Source organism: Polyodon spathula, chromosome 2 (genome assembly GCF_017654505.1).
Source record: "Polyodon spathula isolate WHYD16114869_AA chromosome 2, ASM1765450v1, whole genome shotgun sequence".
NCBI classification, from domain to species: Eukaryota; Metazoa; Chordata; class Actinopteri; order Acipenseriformes; family Polyodontidae; genus Polyodon; species Polyodon spathula.
Genome location: NC_054535.1, coordinates 41,642,018 through 41,666,851, shown reverse-complemented (window position 1 = coordinate 41,666,851; position 24,834 = coordinate 41,642,018). Strand labels below are relative to the sequence as shown.

Genomic DNA, 24,834 nt, shown 5'->3' with positions numbered 1-24,834 from the left:
GCTGCAAATAGTTTTATTTCAAGGCATTTCCAGAACACACCACGTGAGAAACTCAAATAATAGCTCAACTACTGTAAAACAGAACCACCAACTACCATCATTAACATTAAGTGCTTACATTCAAATCAATCTGAAGTAGAAAACAAAAATCTGTATAAGAAACACGCCAAACCATCAAATACAAAGATATACATTTGATCAAAAGTTAGAATGCAATTAACATCATTTACAACAGCAGGCTGCTTTGTTCCTATTCTACATTGGCAGCTGACGTGGGGCCGTTTGCTCTAGGATAGTTGTGTTGGGCACCATCATACTCCTCATCGTATGGAAAGTCGTCAGGCTCAGAGGAAAGGTCTGTGATGGTGAAATCTGGTACCTGTTAATTGGGAAAGAAAAACAAACAGGTTACATCCTTTTCTGTTTTTTTTTTATTTTTATTTTTTTTTTAAATTCACTAGTGGTAGTGGGGAGGAGGGGGTCAAAAAGCTGCTTCTTCACAAACACAATGTTTGCTTGCCTCTAAATTTCTATTCTGTTGCTGGCCCTCCATTTGATGTGTTGAGTGTCTTTTGGTATTTTGTTTTGGTTAATATGAAGCTATAAAAACTGAAGTCTTTGCTACAAGTGATCAGGTACCAGGAAGCCACCACAACGTTTAAATCTGTAGTGCGATCTATTAAATCTGCAAGCTCTTCAGAATTGGAGAGAGACTCCAGTGGTATTGTTAGGCTAAGGAAACAAGTCTTAACCTTGGTCCTTAAGCAAGCAGGTCTAAAGTTTCTGAATTAATACCAGAATTAATGCCAATAAAACCCATGACTAAAATCATTGTATACGGTCTAATTTCCAAGCGAGGAAAGGACTTCACTGTGTTGCAATCAGGGACCTCCTCTGGTTGAAACTAACCACCACTATAAAAATGGAGGGAAAAAAAAAGGTTACACATTAAAACTACCACAATTTAAATATGAATGTTTAAGTAACAAAATTTGCAAGGTCTACAATTATAAAAGTGGAACCGATCTATCAAATACACACTGGGCCAACATTCCACCAAGATGTAGCCTTAAAATGTTACTACTTCCTTTGTTTTTGGCATTGCTAATATCATTGCAGTGAAACTTTAGTTGATCAAATGTACAATTCAGTTAACAAACAGGGTTTTCTTTAAAGCCTGGTATTCCATCCAAAAAACCTACAGTGTACACTTACCATGCCATGTGTACATTTAATCATGTTTCTCAATAGTATATTGAGAAAGTTAGTCAATTACTTTTACCCTTTCACACATTACCCAATTTGAAAATGTGTTGGGTATTACACTATTGAGTAACTGAAGATTTATTAAAATGTATAGCTATGGCCCAAATTTTGCATCCCCCTATAGAATTAACCTATATTCCTTCAAGCTTAAAAAAAAAAAACACTTTTTAAAACCAATTCTCTCTTCTCAAAATGGTCTGTCCCTTACAGTAGTGTTGCATGCAATTTAAAAATAAATAAACACCCTGCAGTGATCTGGAGCAAGCCCCTTTCAAAAGAAGCATCATCAGCTTCCTGAAGAATTGGAAGAGAAACTTATTTCAGCATTTTATTAGGCTCCATGCTAACAAACAGTAGCAGTTTAGACAGCTCTGTGTTGCAATTTGCTGTATGCTTTGTGCGACAGCAGACTGCCTTCATGTGTGCAACTGGTATCTTTCCAGTTTTGTTTTAGTCAACTGGAGGGGGGGAATTTGGGCCAAGTCTTAGTCAAAAGAATACAGTAAGTTTTGCTCCCTAGGAGAATGAAACCTGGGAAATGTTATGCAACACTGAATTACATACTGCTTTATAGTTTCCACTTAACGAAAAATGTGACATGGGGAAATAACACTAAATACTGTACTGCTATTGTGGCTTCCAGCAGACACTTGCGATTTCATTTTGTAGTTTGATTACATGATAAACAAAAATATCCAAACTGTTTATAGTTCTTTAAATATCAATTCTAAAATTCTAGGGATTCAAAACTTGACTGTATTCACCAAATGCAGTCAGAAGTTAACAGTATGAAGTCCATTGCCACCATCCTTATTGCATTCTTCCTGCTAGCAACCAAGTACCTAGCTCTCAAGTTACTTTAAACAGCACCAGATATTCCTCCTTTAGAAGAAATCAAAAACTGTTCTCTCCAGCATTACTTTTCTTCCATAACCAGTTCCTTTACTCACAAAAGGTGCAGAATGAATTTCTTTTCATGAGATCCACTCTCTACTCTTCTGTACATGCAACTCAATCACTTACTTAAAAAAAAAAAAAAAAAAAAAAAAAAAAACAAAAAAAAAAAAAACACACAACCACCACCCCCCACACAATACCAAAGCATGAAAAACTTTCAACCCGATGTATGAAGTTCATCCTTGGAATAACTCATCTCTAGATGCATGTTAAACTTGTAGACAATCTTCTCCCACGCTTCTATAAACAGGATCAGGAGCCCATCACCCTGCACACTCATACTTGCTCAAAAGCTCAGCTGCATTAGAGCCAAATGTCAATCATTGACCAGTGACCGGAGATAACCTGAATAAATCCATTTATTCAGGTTCTCATTATACCTGATCAGTGGCAGCGAACTGGTGAATAGGGATTACATGGATTAAGAGTTTTTGCCAGCCCATCTGGGCACTGACAGTGTAGATTTAAAACTTGCTGAATGATTGGTTTTAAAAACCGATACAAACAAATTAAAAAGGATAGCCCAGAAAGTTGAACACACATTCAGATTAGTTGATAGATATTAAATTTGACTAAGTGAAGGTATATTGAAACCCAAGCAAGCCAACCAATTTGAAAAGCAATCAGGGTTCATAGTCATTACTGGGCAGGAGGGTAGGGAAAGGGATGCACAAGCAGCTTAATTGATTTTGACAGATGGAAAACTTTGAAAAAAGGTACAACCAGAATTTATAAATATAAAAAAACCATTAAAAGTAAAAGGTTGTTCTAGTTACCTTTTAAAACGGCATAATCAGTGAAGACTCAAATGAGACAGAAATGGATGCTTATTTTGTTTATTAAATGTGTACAAAGTTAAATTATGAAATACATATTCAACACAGTAGCAAAAGCAGCAGCTAATAAAAGCACACCATTTTGGCAAAGAATCGTCAGGTCTCAATTTGAATTTTATAACAATTGCCAAAACATCAGGTTTTTCCTTTTCTTTCTAACTTTCCAAAAGGCACAGAGGATAACAAGCACAATTGGGGTAGACAGCTAGCCATTGCCAATACAAAAAACACAAACAGACATTGGGATCCTAAGCTTTCATGATCCTGAAACCAACTGGTATTCAAATTGCTGTACGCTGTGAAGCTAAATATGTACCAATAAGGGATGCACACAACTGTTATTGAACTCTGATTGACAACATTAAAACAAGTCCACTTCAAATGAATGTGGAATGTGTGCTCAGGCAGAAATGTTCAAAGGTCATCATTACATGAGGACATTATGACTCAAAACAAGTAGATGTGACCGTATCAGGGTTAGTTAGTTAATTCCTGGTTATTGCTGCAAAGCTCTAAGTGGGATTAATAGTTTAATGTACGATGTTTAAACCATTTAAGACACTGCTGTATGGAACATGGCAAACATTTAGTAAAGAGTGTGTCCCAGCTTTGATTGGCTATAGCATTCCAGATATACCAAATGTGTACATTGAGATGTTGGGCCCCTATTCCTCCCGTTTGGACTTTTTCTTCTCTTCCCCATTTTGCTCAGGCGGCTGGGTTTCAGCAGCCAGCCTTGGGTAAAAGGGACCTACCAGCCAGTTGAGAGGGGTGTTGTTGACCAGGTAATCCATCACACCATCCAGAGAATCCTTCATTTTGGAGAGTTGCCCTTTGCTGCTGGCGAGGACAGTGTCAGAGACCTCACGGAATGAAGAGATGGAGCTGAAGTTCTGGTAGACGTCAGCTGCAGAGCTTGTGAGGGAGTTAGCCTGGTCCTGGATGTTCTGAGGCAAGCCCTGGATACTGGAGACTAGGGTAACGCAAGTCGTCTGGAGCTGGTGTGCGAGTCCACGGGTTATGGCAAGAGTGTGCGATTCAATGTGCTGTTGGAGAGAGACACACATTACAATGTGTTATACCTTTAAACACTTTATAATAAATAAAACCACTATGTTACAGTACATATGACCTCACCTTGTACATTACCAGTACATATTATGAAGACAACAAAACTTAGTTACCACTCAAAACAGGTAAGATGCAAGGCCCAGCATAGAAAATTAGAGCAAGGTTAAGGGGTGCTATTTAAGTGTACTGTCACTACTTGCATATAAATCACACATGCCAAATTCTTATATTCAAGAATGTTTACCATATTTCAGAGTTGCTTAACTCTTTGCTGCCGACGTGCTCCAATTGCAATACTATGATGTCAATTATAAAACACATTAGCTGTCCAACCAGCAATCCCACCCACAGAGTCACAGCCAGGGCTACAGTGAATGCCTCCATATAAACGGTTTAGGGTTGGGGTGGGAAGGACTATAAAAAAACCACATGATTAACTTGTGTCCACCATTACAGCAGAGTTCAATGGGGTTCTCATTTGAAAACTTCTGTATCCACCCCCACCCCCCGTGAGTTACTACACAGACTACATCGGAGATCCCCCTTTTAATTTTTTGCTCTTATTTTCTATTTGTTTTTAATGTCCTGTTTTGAAAATGTTTATCCGAAGAGGCGGAACTAATGTAAACGAGTTGCCGCATCTGATGCCTAACTTGGGTGTAACTTCAATATTTTAATTATCAGTGTACTTTACCCATGTTTTCACAGCTGACCTGCATTCACCATTTCAGCTCCTTTTTGTAAAATACACGCATTACAAAACCCTGTATAGCTCTGCAACTATACAAACAATTTCAAATTTGAAATCTTTGTAAAATTGAGCAGCAGCTATACAATTTTTTTTCTCCCCCCCCCACCCCCCCACATCATGTCTTAATTTATTATACAATTTAATATTGTTTGGGAGGTGTGGCTTGTGAAAACATCCCACAACCAAGCATTACTGGAAAGTCAACTTTGTTGATATTGGGTTTTAATTTCTGACTGTTACCAAAAATGACAAGCGCCAACACAAAGTTGTCATATTCACGCCGAAATATGGTCATTCCCCATAGGAGACATAGGGTTATGTGGTTCTCAAATTGTGTAACATACACCACAGGGTTATATACATATAAAAACGTCAGGCACTTGCATCCCCAGCATGTTGCTAAAAACACACGCCTTAGGATTGAGGATGTACGGTTTATATGCTTGTGCGTAGTTTTAGCTATAGAAGATGTTGATCCAATATTAACATTGGAAAGGACAATCCCAGAGCAAATGCTGCATTGAGAGTGCCAAAGCAAAACTAATCAGTGGATGCAAAATGTTAAGATAGAGAGGCACAGACTGAAGGACTGTACCGACAACCGAAAGTTATAAAAAGCACCCGAATTCTCCAGTACCCTCTTCGTGTTAGACTGAATCTTTTTTTTTTGCCAAGCTGATAAATATCCCACACCTCTGCATTTTGAACCCCATCACTGCATCCCGTCTTTTTCCTCCATTCAAGCCAAGACTGCAGCTTATCCTGTGCACTGTGAAACTTCTGATTGGCACTGTCCATGTTTTGTCTTGCATATTCAATCTAGGAAAGAAACATTTTAACAAAAATTAGTCAAAACAAGTAGTTTAAGATTAACTATTCTGGCTGAAATTGAACAAATAAAATCAGATTCAACATTAAAACCTACATTCACAATAAGAGAATACTCCATGGAGTACTGAAGTTATTCCACATTTGAAGATAAACCTCAGAAGGAAAAGTGGTTCGCAGCCACCCTCAAGTGAAATAACCCAAAACATTTGGTTTATATAACAAGTACAACATATAAGTGCCATTTAAACCAACAAATATTTACATTTGTAGAATGACTTCACTTAAATCAACCTCTGCACCTGCTTAGCAATGTAGTTTAAATTTGGACCAGTGAGATTAGCCATCCTGGTTACTGGATCTGAATGAACGCAAAAAAGTCCAATAATTTAATCATAATTTTTATATCCATACTTGGTTAAATGCCCTCTGTCACTACCAAAAATGCAGAATTTGTGCAACTTCCAGCAAGACTTACCAAGTCCACAGTGTGGTGAAGCTCTGAAATGGCCTCCTGACTCCGCTGCTTTGCGTCCCGTACTTTGGCAAGGGCCTGATGGTAAGCCCGCTTGCGTAGCTTGGTTGAAACAGATCCCAGCCTTATATAATAGCTTGGCTTATTGACTGCCACTTCAAACCCATCTATATTTTTGGCCTCTGTGGCTGAATTGTAAAAAAAAAAAAAAAAAAAGCACAAAACCAATTCAGTTTAGAACCACTCTAAGCATAAGCATAATGGATTAAAGTCAATTATATCAATATAAAACATGCCAAGCAATACCACAGTTCATAAAAATGGAGCACAGGTGCAAGTACTCATGACCGGAAACGAGAAGCAGCACATACTTAAATGCTCTGTGCAACAGCAGACAGCCACAAAACCGTGGTTCTCTTATGCATAATTGGGAAAGTAACTTTGTAAATACATTTGAGGTTTCATTTTTTTCCCCTCAAATTAAGGGTGGGAAATTTAACGTCTTAAATTCAAAAGAAATACGATATATACAGTAGGTTCCCAATTTATTTTTCACAGTAGTTTGTTCTACCAGATACAATGCTAAATTGTCCCTAAGGTTTCTTTTAAATACCCAATTCTCATTGGCCATCTGGCTCTGGAGGTATTAAAAGTAGCGAGTCATACCCAGTTCTTCCTCGGTCAGTGGGAGATACATATCCACCAGGGACTCCGATTTGCTCAGCGCCGTGTCAACCCCAGTGCTCACCATCTTCACTACACGGCTGCCCATCACAGTATTCACACTGCTGTTTACAATAGCCTTGGTCATCTCCACACTCTCTTGAACTGCTCCTTTGGTCTTATCTACCACCCCAGTGATAGTGAAAGACACAGTTTCCTTGGCACCAGTCACTGTTGTTGTCACTGCATCTTTTGCTCCAGTCACAGCATCTTTGGCATGAGCAACAATCTTAGAATATAAAAAAGGAAGGGAGTGTTGTGTTTATTACAGGAAATTAAGGCTGTGTCTGCAGGTTTACTAGCCAGGGATTCGAAGTTTAAACCTTCGAGGGTTCGCCAGACGGGTTCACGCACAATTTTAGATTTTATTGCAAGATTCAGCAGCTGTTCAGAATGCAAATAAGATAATACCTTTTCAGAGGGCTGGTGAAGAATTGGCAATTTCTCTTCTATCTTATCCAAACTTCTGCAGGCAAACTCGTTTGCAATTGCAACTGTAAAAAAGATATAATCGTACCAGGAATTTATTGCACGTACAAACTCCAAGCTGTCAAGACATACAAATTAATAAGAGATACACAATGACACTCCTTCACAAAGGTAAAACAATCACATATGCTTAACAGATGTGCACTGCCTGTTACCGTGGCACAATATTAAATGCTCAAAACTGGGTTAGGTTTTGTGAGAAAGCAACATGGGCAATGGCTGCCTCAGCCATATAACATACAGTACAAATACATCTGCAGGTCTCTCGTGGCAAGAATGAAACTGTGCAAAGCAGCTCCATATTTCAACAAAAAAAAAAAAAAGTTAAAAAAACTGTTTGTATTGTGAATAACATACCCCCCCAAAAAATCTCTTAACATAAAATTTTTCTAAACAAATAAAATGTTCCCTCCTTTAAGTTATAAAACTAGACATCTGTTTATGCAAGTTGACACTACCTAAACCCAAAGTTTTCCCATCACCATTTAGATAGAGCATAATTTAAGAAATACCAGAACTATAAACATTTGCTTAAAATAACTGGAAACTCAAAGCTGGACAATCACAAACATCTTGTACATAAACAGCTTCCAGAGACATTCTTATACCAGATTAGCAGTGTTCAGAGGAACAAGTTGAATGACCAAGTTTATTTTAATTAAAAAAAAAAAAATACACCCACACACTGTCTACACTCAGGACAGGATTTTCTTACTCAAACGTCCAAGGAAATGTGGCAACAGCATACAGCAGAAACTAGGTAAAAGTTCACCCAGAAACAGAATGAGTCACAGCCTAGTTTGCTTTCAATATCAGTTGTTACAGGAAGGAACTCAAGTACATCACATGACTACAGCCTTATAAAGCTGTAGGGGAAACAAGAGCTAAATTTCAAGTTACCAAATTAATTGTAAAGACTATTATAAAGCTTGCTTACAGAGTGGCCATTAGGTGCTACTTTGGGGAAAAACAAAATGACACTCATCAGCATCACCCTACACTCAAACTGTAAGGAGATAAAGCAAATCCAGTTATATTGACAACTTTAAACTCGGATATCAGAATGTAAAGTATTGAAATACTTTGATAAAAAGCTACACATGTTGGCGCATACAAAGAAACCTTGTTTACAGCTGTTAGGAAGTTACCATCATCATTTACATGTGAAGAATTGCTGAAAGTAATGGGCGTTTTTGTACTTATTTATTAAATCCGAGTTACCGATTTAAAGTACTTTACATGCATTTCAAAAGAATGACATTGCAACATGGAAGCAGAACAACTTGTTACAGAACAGTTCTTACTTTGGGGCTCCAGCTTTTGGATGATAGGCATGGCGCTGGTGAGGGCCACTGAAGTGATGGTCTTCACGCTTTTCTCTGCCACATCGCACACAGACTTTATATAGGGGTGATTCTCCTTGGTGTTGCAGTACACTGTGGAGACCATGTCGTAAGTAGAGCTCACCAGGGGAAGGCTGGCCACCCTGGCTACAACATTCTGTGGAGGTTAAAACAGAATCAACACAAGCTATCCACACCCTCAACAACAGAGTCAGCAACAAATGTATCTTTGCAAGTGTGCACTACATCCATGTATAGCAAAAAATCAAGCGTGACATTATCCACAATAAAATCTGGCAAAAGAACGCCCCGAACAAGTCTCAGTCTGATAAACCGAAAAGTGTAGTGAACGATTATAAATGCTTTAGAATTACTTTTGTTCAAAGGCCAGTAGTAGTTGTATAGTACTTGAATTCATTCCTGTTGCTAGATTATATGACATCCTATTTCCAGAAACACGTTAAGTGAAATGTTACATAATATCAACCAATATCTACTAAATTGATCATTCAATACTGGGCAAAATTCACCCGCATACTCCATTAGTATTCTCGCCCCACCCAAACAAAGAGACCAGTTAGTCTTAAAAATACCTTACCTGTTGCGGTTCAACTGCCACCATGTCCATGGTTTTATCTGCGGTAGATAAAGCAGACCATCATAAAGGTAAACTTTTTTTGCAAGTATGGATACAATTCTAAATTATAACATCAGTCAACTGGACACTACAAACCATGCGGCGATTTTCTGTGATGAATTAATAACAACAACAATAATTTGGGAAAGCAATGCTCACTGGGCTTTATTAAATAAATAAATAAATAAATAAATAAATAAATAAAATAAAAAAAGAATACGATTCCTGCTCTCGTTCGAGTTAAACGACCAAGCACTTCTACGTGCCAATGCGACGCCCTGAAGCAGCAGCATCAAGTCATGTAATGTTTAAAAACCTACATTTCACTTTGTAACGTTAAAGAAAAAAAAAAAAAAAAATGATACGATGAAACTTGAAAATAAAGTACATCGTGGCAGACACACTTGTTACAACGGTTTACCTATTTAAAAAAAAAAAAAAAAAAAAAAAAAAGGAGAAGCGAGATACAACAATGCTTAAAACATGGCAAAGTATCAATAAATACATACGCATCTACTAACCTGCAAAATGAGTGATCAGTAAGTAGAATACAGTTCTACTGGTACTCGTAGAGTTACTCAAAATGTAACACAAAGACAACGTCCTTAGTAATAACACGTTATTTGCTCACCAGCTGTATTTATATGCAAACAATGTCTTTCTCTCGCGAGATCAGAGCAGTAATCCTGACGTCATTTGATCGCCCTGATGAGCTGAGATTGGGCAATTTTGTTGTATGTAGAGCAAGGGTTACAAGGGGATTTTCATTTTATCGGAAATGTACAGAATCTAGAGCTGGTTCGAGCGTTTCTCAATGCGCGAGGTTACTCGGGTGTAGTGGCAAGTGCAGTGTCTCACGTGTGACAGGGGCCGTATTATCAGAACGTTCCAGAATACTTACATGTTTCCATGGCAACAAGCAAAGCATATTGCCCAAAGTGGAGGGTGTGTTATTACGTTTGGATCAAGTTTATTTGAAAGCAAAATGATTTTTGAGGTGGCTTTTGAATAGTGTTACTGCTACTGCTTGCCTTGGAGTTTTCTTTGTTCTGTTTTCTTTAATTTTTAGTGACAGTGATGAAAGAAAAAAAAAACATTGTTGAATGATTTAAATGCTGTTGTATGTTGATATTTTTACTTACAGAAACACCCTTTAGATAATTGTTACTATTAAGGCTAGTAATATTAATAGATCATGTAAGTTGGTCTATGATGTCATAGCCCTGCAATAAGACAATTATTACCGCACGGTCGTGTGATCTTGTTCAGCCAATCACAGCACTTGATTTATCCAAGACATTTTATCTGAGCAAGACTAAAAAATAAAACTATGACATGCTTATGTAATGTAAAGAGACGACTGTTATCTGATAATCGTTGTGCAACTGCAGTATTACAGGAATGCCATGTAGGGTTTAAAATTAGATTTTTAATTTAGCACTACAACTGGGAAACTGATGCAGATCTATAATACTAAAGTCGAACTTCAACCACACAGATACAACATACCCACGGTATCAATCAAATGCAACAGTAGTAACACAGTAAAGTTACCAAGCCTATACCAATCCATACCATGGTTCAGAATCAATTTGGAAAGCATGCGCTGGAAATGTCCAGTTTATTCAGCTTCAGATGTCTTCAAATAGTCTTTCTTTTGCACATTGGAATTTTTGTGGCATCTCCTTATCTAACATTATCTTCAGCTATGTCCACACTGAGACAGGTAGTGTAATAACATGGAAAGAGGCTAAATAACTTTTTTTTGTTGTTGTTATCGAGGATAGTGAGCAAAACAGTTTTTTTTTTTTTTTAAACTTTACCATCAAAACGAACACTAACCAAATGGCTCACAGTCAAAGTAACGATTTTTTTTTTTTTTGGTGATATTTCTAATAGCTTACTTATACTATAACACATCGTATTTGTGTTTGAGTCCATTGCATAAAGAGGGGTGTGGGGGTGGGAGTTTGTTAAACACATTTTTTATAAAAAGAAAAATCTAGTGATTGTATTGTGTATTTCTATTTAATTACAAATGAAATAATAATAATAATAATAATAATAATAATAATAATAATGTCCTTTACCTTTATGTATAAATATATTTGTACATGTTAAATATACCCTGTTCAGTGACCCACATTAATAGAACCTTTTGCAACCATAGACTGGGAACCTCTGATCTACATCACTTCTTTGGGAGTTCTGTATTACTGTTTTTTTTTATGCGACTGTCACTGTCAAGTGATTCTAGTGTGTTTTATAAAATACGAATCTAAAGCCCTTTCTGAATGTACGATCTTGATTAGTATCACACAAAAACAGTTTAAAAGATCATATTAATACGGGAATGAGTAGTTAAATTGGTACTGCAACTTCCCCCCCTTAAACACATTTCTGTTTTAAAAAGTGCGTGCGTGGGCATAGAACCTTGAGAATAACACGCAAATGTAACTCCTTGTCAGCACTGATCAGCAGTAGAAAAAACACGACACTACACACAAAGTTGTACGTCCTTTAATAAAACATTGTAAAATGTCCCCACGTCGTTTCTGATATCTGTATATAAATCAGAAAACCTTCTTATAAAAGCACAGACTAATTTGTACAGCCACTATAACTCAATGTATCTCCCTTATACTTGCATATATTCTGTGCATCTATCTTTGTGTTAAAAACCTGTAAAGAATTGTAGCTGTTTATTCTTAAAACACAAACAACATGCATTTAATAAAGATATCTGGTGTTAGAATGCTGGATATGCTTAGCGTAGGCCTCAATGCCATTCTTAGTTGTCATAAATCCTAATGCCACTATTAGGTTTAGTTAGTGTGGTCAAATAATTTTTTTAACTGTGTTTTAATAAGGGGCCCTATTTTTTTTTTTTTTTTTTTTACTGTTAACAATATGCTTACTAACACATTAACATATATTATTCTTAATTTTTTGTCAATGGTAAGTTAATATAAGTGAAATTTCTGTATAATTATGCTAATTGTAGCCCTAACTGAGTAAATGAAACCACTGGTTTGTTTGGTGCATGGACATTGCCCTTTGACTGTCATGCTCCTCGTTGCTCACTTCCATATTGGGTAACTACTGTATCGATGATGTCACCATGATGAAATAGGATAAAGTTCCGACACAATGGATCTTTTTAAAATTTGAACTGGCTAAAAAATTACTTATTTTGAAATAATGACAGTGTTTTTGTTTCATCTTACAAGTAGACTCTCGCTACTCTGAACCAGATGGGACCAACTGTCCAGTTGGACCTTTGTACTGGTTATTATTTTGTGCAATACTAAAAAGGTTTTTTTTTTTAATCCAGCTTTTATTTTACGTTTTTCAATCTTATATTTCATCAACACTAAGTAACAGTCATTTGAATAAAAAGCAATGACTGCTGTAAATGTTTACGTACTTATTATGGAATTACAACTGATCAGATTGGATTTCATTTTTATAGCATGGCTCAGATTATAGGCCAGCTTGGACTAGTAGGGTTCAGATTAGTAAAAGCCTTTTGTATCTTGTAATCTCTTTAAAGTGAATTACATTCCATTGTGATTGAGAGCTGAATTATTGTCCCCGGTCTTTTAAATTCACAAGCCTCAGAAGTGTAATAGATAAATACAAAAAAAAAAAAAAAAAAAAAATATATATATATATATATATATATATATATATATATATATATACACATACACATACACATACATACATACACCTAGAGTATGCAAATGCAGTTGTCACATTTATTTTTATTTTTTAAAATTTAGTAGTCACCAATTGATTTTACCCCATTTATCTCCCAATTTGAAATGGCCAATTGTATTTTAGGGTCAGCTCACTGCTACCAGCCCTGAGAGGCAAAGACAAACACACACTCTCCTCTGAAACATGTGCCGTCAGCCAACCAGTTCTTTTCACTCTGCAGGCCCGCCATGCAGCCAACCCAGAGTTACAGTGTCTGAGGACAACGCAGCTCTGGGCAGCTTACAGGCAAACCCGGCAGGCACCCGGCCAGTCTACAGGGGTCGCTGATGTGCGTTGAGTTGAGGACACCCTGGCTGACTTACGTCACTCTATAACATAACAATTTAAACTGAGGTGAGATATATTTCAGTGTATTGCGGAAAGAGGTTACTTCACAAATCACACCCTCAGTTATGTAGAAAACTGTTACTGATTAATGTTGCTATCTTGGTATGTGCTGCTATATGACTGTCTGCTTTGTTTTGCTTATTTGTTCAAATAGTTCAAAGTACGCCATACTGTATTATAGGATCATAATGTCCTCACTAGACACAGACATGACTTAATACGTGTTCAGGTCCGAACAAAGTCACACAGTGGTGATCTTAGCACTGCAGTAAGCTATAAAGTATGAAATGCATTACATATTCATGTGTAGGCTTTTGTTATTTCTTGGCTAGATTATTGTAATGTTTTGTTTGCTGGCCTTCACAGTTCTAATTTATATCAGCTCCAACTAGTTCAAAATGCTGCAGCCAGAGAGGTTCTTAAATCACTGCAGTGGCTTCCTGTTCAATTCAAGATTGGTAAAAAAAATCTTCTTACTACTTAAGGCCCTTCATGGACTGGGGCCTTTATACTTACAGGAACTGTTAGTGCTTTATGGTCCTAGTTGCACCTTGAGATCAGTGAATGCTGAACTATTGGTAGTTCCAAAAAGTCATCTAAAATCAAGAGGTACAAGGGCCTTTAGTTGTTATGCTCCCTGCGTTTGGAACTCTGTCCTGAGTGATATCAAGAATGCTGGCAGCGTTGAATGCTTTAAATCAAATTTAAAAACATATTTGTTTGTGATAGCTTATTTCTGAGCTGGATTGATTGGCCATTGCCTTTTTAAAATGTTTGATTGTAAAGCGCTCTAGAAAGCTCTGCACGGACAGCACTACATAAAAGCAAATTGTATTGTGTGGTATTGCATTGTTCTGTATGCTGTGTATGTACAATTGCACATCCTGATATTTATTAGATTACAGACCTAGGTTAAGACAATTCGATTTTTGATATTCAGACCCACAGCAAAGAGACAACAACCTTCACCAATAGGTTCCTTATTGTACCATTTCACACACAAATGCTGCTAGTAAGCCGTAAGCCATAAGCACGAAATTGTGCAATTTATACCACTATAATACTATCAATTTATACCAGTATAATACCATCAATTTATACCAGTATAATACCATCATAACCCTTTCACCCAGCCAAAGGGGTCATGTGAGTACAACTTTAAAACCTGTCAGTCGATTCGCCCATATATTACAGCATAACGCACCGTCCCTTCTATTTGTGAATTGACCTCCTCGTCAGCCTGTAAAGTTAACAATTCCTTAACTTATTCCGGACTCCAATTACTACCTTGTTCTTGATCAGCCATTTTATTTGAAAATGAAAGCGTGTAACAACGACGACAAAAAGATCCAACACGTCCGGTATACAGTCACGTGGGATGTTGACTTTCAATCCACGCCCACTACAGCGCTTCATTATCAGCATAGCATTTCACACAGAAATTTAGACGCTTTAGTGCCATCTCTGAACCACCTCACAAGGTAGTTCAGAAACAGCATAAAATATTACGGCTCTGTGACAGTATAGGCAAAAATGCAGCATCAGTATGGGTTCTGAACCGTCATAACTCGTCTGTGGAGGTATAATTAATATTCTAATCCAAGGCTGGCTGTGAAACCGCAAGGTATCCGTATATTCGACGTATACAGACACCATGTCGTGCCTTATTTCATACTTATAGACTGCTCAAAATCTTTCAGCCAAGAGCGCACATCTCGCCTTCTGTATTCCACGACACATTACGGAGAAACCTTATTCATGACATCAACCGTGCCACTTTCAATTTTTACAGTACTGTATTACATACCAGTCACCTATTTAAGTAAGTAGTAGTAAGTAGTAAGTAAAATAGAGAAAACACCCACAGAAGAAGGATGGTTGTTCTTCAAAAATGTAGTACTAGAGGCGCAAAACAATTATATCCCTAAAGTAGACAAATCTAAATGTAAAACTAAATTGCCAAAATGGTTTAATAGATCAATATTCAGCGAAAAAAGGCACTTTACAGAGCATTAAAAAAGGACCAAAAAGAAAGTACGCAGAAAGAGTACACAGAACTGCAAACGCAAGTCAAAAAGGAAGTTAGAAAAGCCAAGAGAGAAATAGAAATAAACATTGCTAAGGGAGCTAAAACCAATTCCAAAATGTTTTTCCAATATTACAACAGCAAGAGAACATTCAAAGAGGAGATTAAATGTTTAAGAGATACAAATGGCAAAATCGTAGAGGAAGAAAAAAAAATAGCAAATATGTTAAATTATTACTTTTCACAAGTTTTTACAAAGGAAGATACTGACAACATGCCCCACATGTCATCCAGTTCCTATCCAGTTTTAAATAACTTTAGCATAACTGAGGCAGAAGTGTTAAAGGGACTAGGAGCTCTTAAAATAAACAAATCCCCTGGGCCGGATGAGATCCTCCCAGTAGTACTCAAAGAAATGAAAGAAGTAATTTACAAACCGCTAACCAAGATCATGCAGCAGTCTCTTGACACAGGGGTGGTACCGACAGACTGGAAAATTGCAAACGTAATACCGATCCACAAAAAGGGAAACAAAACTGAACCAGGTAACTACAGACCAGTAAGCCTGACTTCTATTATATGCAAACTTATGGAAACTATAATAAGATCCAAAATGGAAAATTACCTATATGGTAACAGGGTACTGGGAGACAGTCAACATGGTTTTAGGAAAGGGAGATCGTGCCTAACTAACTTGCTTGATTTTTTTGAGGATGCAACATCGATAATGGATAATTGCAAAGCATATGACATGGTTTATTTAGATTTCCAGAAAGCTTTTGACAAAGTCCCGCACAAAAGATTAATTCTCAAACTGAACGCAGTTGGGATTCAAGGAAACACATGTACATGGATTAGGGAGTGGTTAACATGTAGAAAACAGAAAGTACTGATTAGAGGAAAAACCTCAGAATGGAGTGTGGTAACCAGCGGTGTACCACAGGGATCAATATTAGGTCCTCTGCTATTCCTAATCTACATTAATGATTTAGATTCTGGTATAGTAAGCAAACTTGTTAAATTTGCAGACGACACAAAAGTAGGAGGAGTGGCAAACACTGTTGCAGCAGCAAAGGTCATTCAAAATGATCTAGACAAGATTCAGAACTGGGCAGACACATGGCAAATGACATTTAATAGAGAAAAGTGTAAGGTACTGCACGCAGGAAATAAAAATGTACATTATAAATATCATATGGGAGATATTGAAATTGGAGAAGGAATCTATGAAAAAGACCTAGGAGTTTTTGTTGACTCAGAAATGTCTTCATCTAGACAATGTGGGAAAGCTATAAAAAAGGCTAACAAGATGCTCGGATACATTGTGAAAAGTGTTGAATTTAAATCAAGGGAAGTAATGTTAAAACTGTACAATGCACTAGTAAGACCTCATCTTGAATATTGTGTTCAGTTCTGGTCACCTCGCTATAAAAAAGATATTGCTGCTCTAGAAAGAGTGCAAAGAAGAGCGACCAGAATTATTCCTGGCTTAAAAGGCATGTCATATGCAGACAGGCTAAAAGAATTGAATCTGTTCAGTCTTGAACAAAGAAGACTATGTGGCGACCTAATTCAAGCATTCAAAATTCTAAAAGGTATTGACAGTGTCGACCCAAGGGACTTTTTCAGCCTGAAAAAAGAAACAAGGACCAGGGGTCACAAATGGAGTTTAGAAAAAGGGGCATTCAGAACAGAAAATAGGAGACACTTTTTTACACAGAGAATTGTGAGGGTCTGGAATCAACTCCCCAGTAATGTTGTTGAAGCTGACACCCTGGGATGCTTCAAGAAGCTGCTTGATGAGATTTTGGGATCTAAATAAGCTACTAACAACCAAACGAGCAAGATGGGCCGAATGGCCTCCTCTCGTTTGTAAACTTTCTTATGTTCTTATGTTCTTATTTAAAAAATCATAACTGAGCCACCTCTCAGAAATCCATTTAACTGCAAAGGCCATTTAAAACGGTGACATCACAAATGGTCGTGTACCTCAGGCCTTAATGGTATTTTCTTCAGCCTTTTCACTCTTATCAATTACATTGACAATGGACTATATCAAGGTTTGTAATGACTAGAAAACAAATATAGTGGGATTTTTATAGCAGTAGACCAATATAGTACATTTATAAGACTGCAAGCTTCTACTCCTGACCATATTCCACCACGCATAGACCTATAATTAACCATGTAATCAATGCAGATGCCATATATGATGGATCTTATTTAACAAATAATTCAACTTCTTCAAGCCCATTTTCATCATAAAGCATGTTTGCAGTTAACAAACCTTTTTTTTTTTTTAATTTGTAAGCTAATTCTCAGTTTTCAAATAACCGTTTAACCAAAGAAAATGTTTCGAAACACTGTAAACAGTGTTTAAATGTTATGACAAAAGCTCTGTGTGTGGTATATATGTGTGAAAGATTGTTACTGTGCCTGCTTATATCAATGGGGTAAGCTCTGAAAAAAGCTATGATGCGAAATTAATAACAGAAATGAATAAATAATTAAATGAATAAGTATATTGGGCATATTATAACATAATTATGCAGCATGAGGGAAGCTTTGTGAGCTTATAACACAAAAAGAGAAAATGCCGGAGCTTCTTCTAAACCAGTCTGCTGGAACTTGTTTATTGCTCTATTTTTCCAACATGATTAACGTTTAAACTGTGCAGAAATGTCTAACAGCAGCAATGACTTCCTATGAAGGTTCAACTAACCATGTGAAACCATTGAACTATTGCTGAAAGCACACTTCCTCAAGCTGTCCAGACGCATGTTATGCACAGGCTGAAAACATCTAGCAGCTGCATGGGAACTGATAAGATAGCAAATACAATTTACTGTTCATCCAGGAAATTGGTCATTAAAATAAACAGTAAATGACTGTTAAATGTACAGAAGACATCACTGGCAGATTTACAAGTCTGACATTTTCAAGATTTTTCTAAACATGTTTGAGGTAGTTCTGTCTGACAACAAACTTTGTTTATTTTCTCTTTTTTCATGCACTCCTAATGTTATATTTTAATAAATCTTTATTAAACATTTGGAAAAAACACAGCGACAGATGTAAATATTTGACTTCCTTTTCATAGATGATATTGAGGGTTCTAAAGCCATTTTTTATTTTCTAATGATGTTTCCGATTACAAGTCAATTCTGACAACACAGCATATCCAGCAATTAATATGGATACTGGTACTGCACATTGTATATTGAAGGGGTGTCTGTCTGTGGTGCTTCAAATAACTGGCAGAGGCAAAGATGTGTAATTGTATTATTGAAAATAATGCAGAATAATAGAATTATTGAAATGAGCTTCTACACATTACCCTGTTTGCATGATTGGAATGGGTGAGGGAAAGCAATTCAGCTTCCATCCTCAGCTAGCCTGTCTTCTGCCTCTCTTATTGAGATGTTGGAAAATAATTACCAATAGTAGCCCAGTGAAAACTAAGGAGTCTAGAAGTGAAGGATTAGTGCATTGGCCTATTGCATGCTTAATAGAAACTAACAAACAAAAAGATAGCATAAAAAAAAACACAGTTTGGTGCAGTAGTTGTTTGTAGCCTTATAGTCTTTAAGTGTAAAGCTGTATTTTGTTTGCACTTAAATCTGCAGTATGAGGTTATATGGTGTAAGGTATTTTCATAATAACCAACCAAGAATGCACTTCAAATGCCTGCTGTTTACACCTTTGGACAATAGAGGGTGGTGTTGTAACATATTTGACATAAGAACATAAGAACATAAGAAAGTTTACAAACGAGAGGAGGCCATTCGGCCCATCTTGCTCGTTTGGTTGTTAGTAGCTTATTGATCCCAAAATCTCATCAAGCAGCTTCTTGAAGGATCCCAGGGTGTCAGCTTCAACAACATTACTGGGGAGTTGATTCCAGACCCTCACAATTCTCTGTGTAAAAAAGTGTCTCCTATTTTCTGTTCTGAATGCCCCTTTTTCTAAACTCCATTTGTGACCCCTGGTCCTTGTTTCTTTTTTCAGGCTGAAAAAGTCCCTTGGGTCGACACTGTCAATACCTTTTAGAATTTTGAATGCTTGAATTAGGTCGCCACGTAGTCTTCTTTGTTCAAGACTGAACAGATTCAATTATTTTAGCCTGTCTGCATATGACATGCCTTTTAAGCCCGGAATAATTCTGGTCGCTCTTCTTTGCACTCTTTCTAGAGCAGCAATATCTTTTTTATAGCGAGGTGACCAGAACTGCACACAATATTCAAGATGAGGTCTTACAAGTGCATTGTACAGTTTTAACATTACTTCCCTTGATTTAAATTCAACACTTTTCACAATGTATCCGAGCATCTTGTTAGCCTTTTTTATAGCTTTCCCACATTGTCTAGATGAAATGAAGACATTTCTGAGTCAACAAAAACTCCTAGGTCTTTTTCATAGATTCCTTCTCCAATTTCAATATCTCCCATATGATATTTATAATGTACATTTTTATTTCCTGCGTGCAGTACCTTACACTTTTCTCTATTAAATGTCATTTGCCATGTGTCTGCCCAGTTCTGAATCTTGTCTAGATCATTTTGAATGACCTTTGCTGCTGAAACAATGTTTGCCACTCCTCCTACATGCTTGTATGCAAATACGTTTAGAACGAAGATGTGTTTTTCTTTATTGTGCTTGAGTAAGTGCTAACAAGGGTTTTAAAACCCATAGTACAAGCAGAGCATCCCTTTTAATTGTGTGGATAGATTTTCTTTTCTTTTTTTTTTTTTTTTGCTTCTGGTATATAAAAGATGGCATTCTGGTTGTGGGATGCAATATGAATATTAGCTACAAAATGTATAGAAGATCCACATTTCAACTTTTCCAACATTGTGCTGTATGCTTAGCCCATCCTCCCCAATCTTTATTTTTAAATATAGGGTAGCAAGTCTATCTTGTGTGTATGATTTGTGAAGTTAAAAGGGTGTTTTACTCTATATCATTTTATACCAAACAACATGTTCTGTATTTTTTAGTTTGTTATTGTTTCTTCATAGATCATATTCATCTTGATTACAAACTATTCCATAAAAAAATGGGGCTTCTGAAATGAATCCTTAAGGCAATCCCCCCCCCCCCCCCCCCCTTTCTTCCTAATCAGACTGAGGATTGGTTTGTAATTCCAGAATATAATAATTTTAGCACAACACACATAGAATAGTAACCAGGTAATGATAGATTTAAACGTGAGTGGTGAAATACAATTATTGGTGAACAATAGTGCAGTGTTGTCCAGGTTTGTTGGTCACCTTTAGTGACAGCTCCTGGATCGTGTTAGCTGTCTAACAATGACAAACGAGTACAACTAGAACAACAAACAAACAAACAAACACAAAACACTCACGGTACTTTTTGGTCCTTTAGCAATTGTCTTTCGTAGCCACTACAAGTTATTACACGTAGATGATATTAGGTGTCCATTTAATTATATATAACAGACTTCAGAACTAATAAAAAAATGACATCTTTAATGTATACCTTTCTTTAATCAAGAAAATTTTCCAAAGAGATGAGAAAATTGCCTTCTAATCCAGCTTTCAGCTGCTGATGGGGATCTTGAACTCAACACCAAAAAGGACTGGAAGACTTCCAGTATTGATGGGTGATGTCATCGACCCCTAGCAACAACCTTAGAGATAATGAGGATGGATCAGTTTACCTGGGCTCAACCAACTCCGCTATTCCCTACAATAATTGTATGCTTTAAAAAATACATGACTATATTCCATCCAAAAAGGACAGAATTAAAAATGAATGTGCCCTTTACTTTAGAAAAAGGGAGACAGCAAACAAAACCACGCCCATTTCAGCACCGTCATCCAACATTGCAGTTTAAGCAGTGATAATTTACAACAGGATGCATGAAAAAATGTGCAAAATTTGAAATGGTGACTGACTGTGTTATTATTATCAGAAAGGTTAAGTAGTAGAAATTCCCTTTTATTTATTCCACAGGCAGTAAAGAAGTCCTGTCAATGTAAGCTGACCTATTAAAGAGAAGTCACTAGTGTTACTGTGCAACTGGTACTATAAAAGATGTGACAGGTTGCACCAGAGCAGACAGGGTTTTGAACATTATGACATCACTCTAATTCATTGTTGTGTCTTAATGGGGACGCAATTTGACAAACATTAGCTGCAGTGGGGTACCATATTAGCCCTCTTTTCCTTTTACCTATGGAGACCAGGGCTTAAATCCAGCTCAAGTAACAAATGAGTTTAGCATCACATATTGAGGAAATTGAGTGTAAAATATGGGACCAATATGCAGTGTACTATTTCACAATGTATTGTGATTTGCCAAATATATTATATAATAAATATGTAACCCAATATCTACCATGTACATTTATTTAAATATACAGTATACACTTTATTAGGTGGCCCCTAATAACAGGTTGGGCCTCAGTTTACTGTTACCACAGCATAGACACAACATGGCTTAGACTGCACAAGTGGTCCAGTGGTTAAAGAAAAGGGCTTGAAACCAGGAGGTCCCCAGGTTCAAATCCCAACTCACTCATTGACTTGTGCTCTGTCTTTCGGGTGAGACTTTGTTGTAAGTGACTCTTCAGCTGATGCATAGTTCACACACCCAAGTCTCTGTAAGTCGCCTTTGGATAAAGTCGTCTGCTAAATAAACAAATAATAATAAAAAACTTCTCTAAATGTCTTTCCCTATGTCCATTTGCGGTCACAGCTTTGTCTCTTATTATTATTAATAATTGATTAGTCATTTAGCAGATGCTTTTTATCCAAAGCGACATACAGAGTCTAAGGGTGAACTATGCTGAAGGAAGTGACTTGCTCAGGGTCACACACAGTGAGTCGATGGCTGAGCAGGGATTTGAACCGGGGACCTGGTATATAGCCCTTTTCTTTAACCCCCAGACCACAAAGCCTCCTGACCACTTTCTCTTTGTTTTGTCATTTTTGGTACACTCTGATGATTGATACCTTAAAACAGTCTACTCGACATTTGCGTCTCTAATTCAATAGGATCGACGGTCCTAATAAAGTGGCCAGACAGTGTATTGTATTTTATCCCATGTGTTCTCTTACATATCTAAGGGATAATAGCAATGCTGTAGTACAAATTGATATAAGATAGAAAATGAATGACTGATAGCTGAGGTTTTTAAATTAATTAATTTAAATAAACAGTTTTGTTACTTCATATTAGCATGGGCAACCTTATCCCTGCTCCCTTTCCTTTTAAGCTATTTGCTTGACTTTTAAACTTAAATTCATGACATGCAGATAGTTCAAACACTAAGCTTAAGAATGAAAGTTGCTACTGCTTTCTGATACTTAATTGTTAAATATTCTGCAAGTCACTCCCACTTACTTGATCTAAGCAGCATTTTTAGGTGATCTATAGCTTTATAATTTAAAAAAGTCTGATTATGCTGAATTAAAGTTAAAGGTATGAAATATCTTGATGTATGAAGATGTGTTCTCTTAACTGATGTGTTATTTTGGTTGTTTTGATTCACTTTATATAATTTTCTGTTGCAGTCATTAGATTCAATGACTTTTGAGTTTAAGCACACATGTGGTCTCAATACACATCTCAGAACCATATATCTAACCCCCGAGTACATCTGGTACAAAAGATCGTAACCGATATTAAAAATACTGCTACTATTTGTGTTCCATTTCTAGCTCATGTACTTCTTACATCAACAAGAGGGTGTTGCTTTAAACATCATCGTTTTTTAAAATCACCAGGATGAGATGAAGAAAGAGGACAATAATACAAAGAAAACAAAAAGAAATTAGAGATCATTTTAGGTCACACTGACAAAAAAAGGTGCTGGGCAAAATGTTTGTTCGCTTGATAAAAATCCAGTTTCTTGCCGATGCAATATTCAGCCACATTACATCAAACTGGAATTCCCCTTGAAGGTAAAATATTTTTTAGGAGAACAAAACATTTTTCAATTCCTGTATTTTACTGAAAAGTCATCATACTTGTCTATCAATTCATTCATATACGGTATGGTTACTTTTAAATAAAGCCTTTCGGGTTTCACAATCTTCTCACTATTCTTTAAACGCATAGACCTGTGATGGCTGATGTTGTTTAGATGCTCTCATTGAGCATATAATATTGTTAAAATGCATCTGCCCAATTTTATGGCCAACTAACAAACAGTTTACTGCTCTACTGTTTTCAAGGCACAGTTGACCATGTGTCACATGATTCTACTACTTGTATTTGGTTTTCTACATAGCCAGCAAACTGGCTCATATTAATGAAAATTAATATTTCACTTTTTCAGTGATCTTACCAGGTTTTGAGCTTTATTAAAAAATGTGGGTAAACCGTATAAACTTGTACTTTCTTGAGAATAATAGCATGAAATGCATCAAGAAAATGACATTACATTGTCAACAAAGTAACCAAAAATATATTTTTAATGAAATTGTTTGAATTATGTGTATGTTCTTTGATGGTCCCCTGTTTGCTTTCACATGGAGGCATTATACACATGGACTTTCTCTACATTATGCCTAGTTTGTAATCCTGTACTCAAATTGTACATAAGTCACCCGGAAACTTATCTTCTTGCTAGGCAATATATGAAGTATGCAGGCTGATATGCCTATTCAAAAGTATGTGCATGATAAGTGCACATTTGAGGTACTGAGATATTTGTTCTCTGTAGAAAAGAAAGTAGTCTATTAGTGGAGAAGAAAGTAGTATATGGAAAAATAAGGCTGATACACAACCTTGCACCACTGGAGTCCTGCTTTGGTGACATTTGTAATTAGCTTACTGGACTCAGTTTTAAAAAATAAAAAATAAAAAATACAACACACAAACATATAATTTAGCACTGTTGGAACATTTCTAATGATTGCCTAAAAAAGAAAGGCCAATTGCTTAATGCTACCTGTTTTTAAATCTGTGAGCATTGTCTCTACACCTGGCCGAAAAAGCAGAAAACCTATCGCCAGTAATAACTATTTCTGGGCAAAAAAGCCTTTGGTATTGGTTGAATTCAACTTACTATCAAAATCTCGTGTGAAAATACAGTAGATCTAAGATCAGTGTTGCGGAGAGATGTTTACATCACAATTGGAACTGACATCGTCGCTGTATTTAATAATGTTAATTGTGTAATTTACTATACTGCATTAAATATAGCTAGAGCACGATTTTCTGCCTGATCCTATATCCCACTACAAAGAGCGACAGTATACTGAGGCATTTGCCAAGTGTACTGTATTCTAAAACAAATTATTACTGTTAATTGTGGTATTTACTGTAGAATACTGTAGACAATTGTATACC

General features: G+C 36.6%; 1 protein-coding gene across 2 annotated transcripts; it reads right to left on the bottom strand.

Moving 5' to 3' along the window:
• Nucleotides 1–10,004, bottom strand: plin2 (perilipin 2). 2 transcript variants are annotated; one of them, XM_041222225.1, is made up of 9 exons: nucleotides 9,898–10,004; nucleotides 9,338–9,375; nucleotides 8,701–8,896; nucleotides 7,319–7,401; nucleotides 6,851–7,136; nucleotides 6,188–6,372; nucleotides 5,575–5,700; nucleotides 3,815–4,105; nucleotides 1–379 (listed from the first exon to the last, which is right to left on the bottom strand). In XM_041222225.1, exons 2-9 carry the CDS (start codon nucleotides 9,365–9,367, stop codon nucleotides 251–253), a joined length of 1,326 nt encoding a protein of 441 aa, XP_041078159.1. In that variant the 5' UTR covers nucleotides 9,368–9,375; nucleotides 9,898–10,004; the 3' UTR covers nucleotides 1–250. The 2 variants fall into 2 exon arrangements, with proteins under 2 accessions (XP_041078159.1, XP_041078167.1); XM_041222233.1 differs by lacking the exon at nucleotides 1–379 and having other exon boundaries at nucleotides 3,044–4,105.
• Between the last annotated feature and the right edge of the window lie 14,830 nt (nucleotides 10,005–24,834).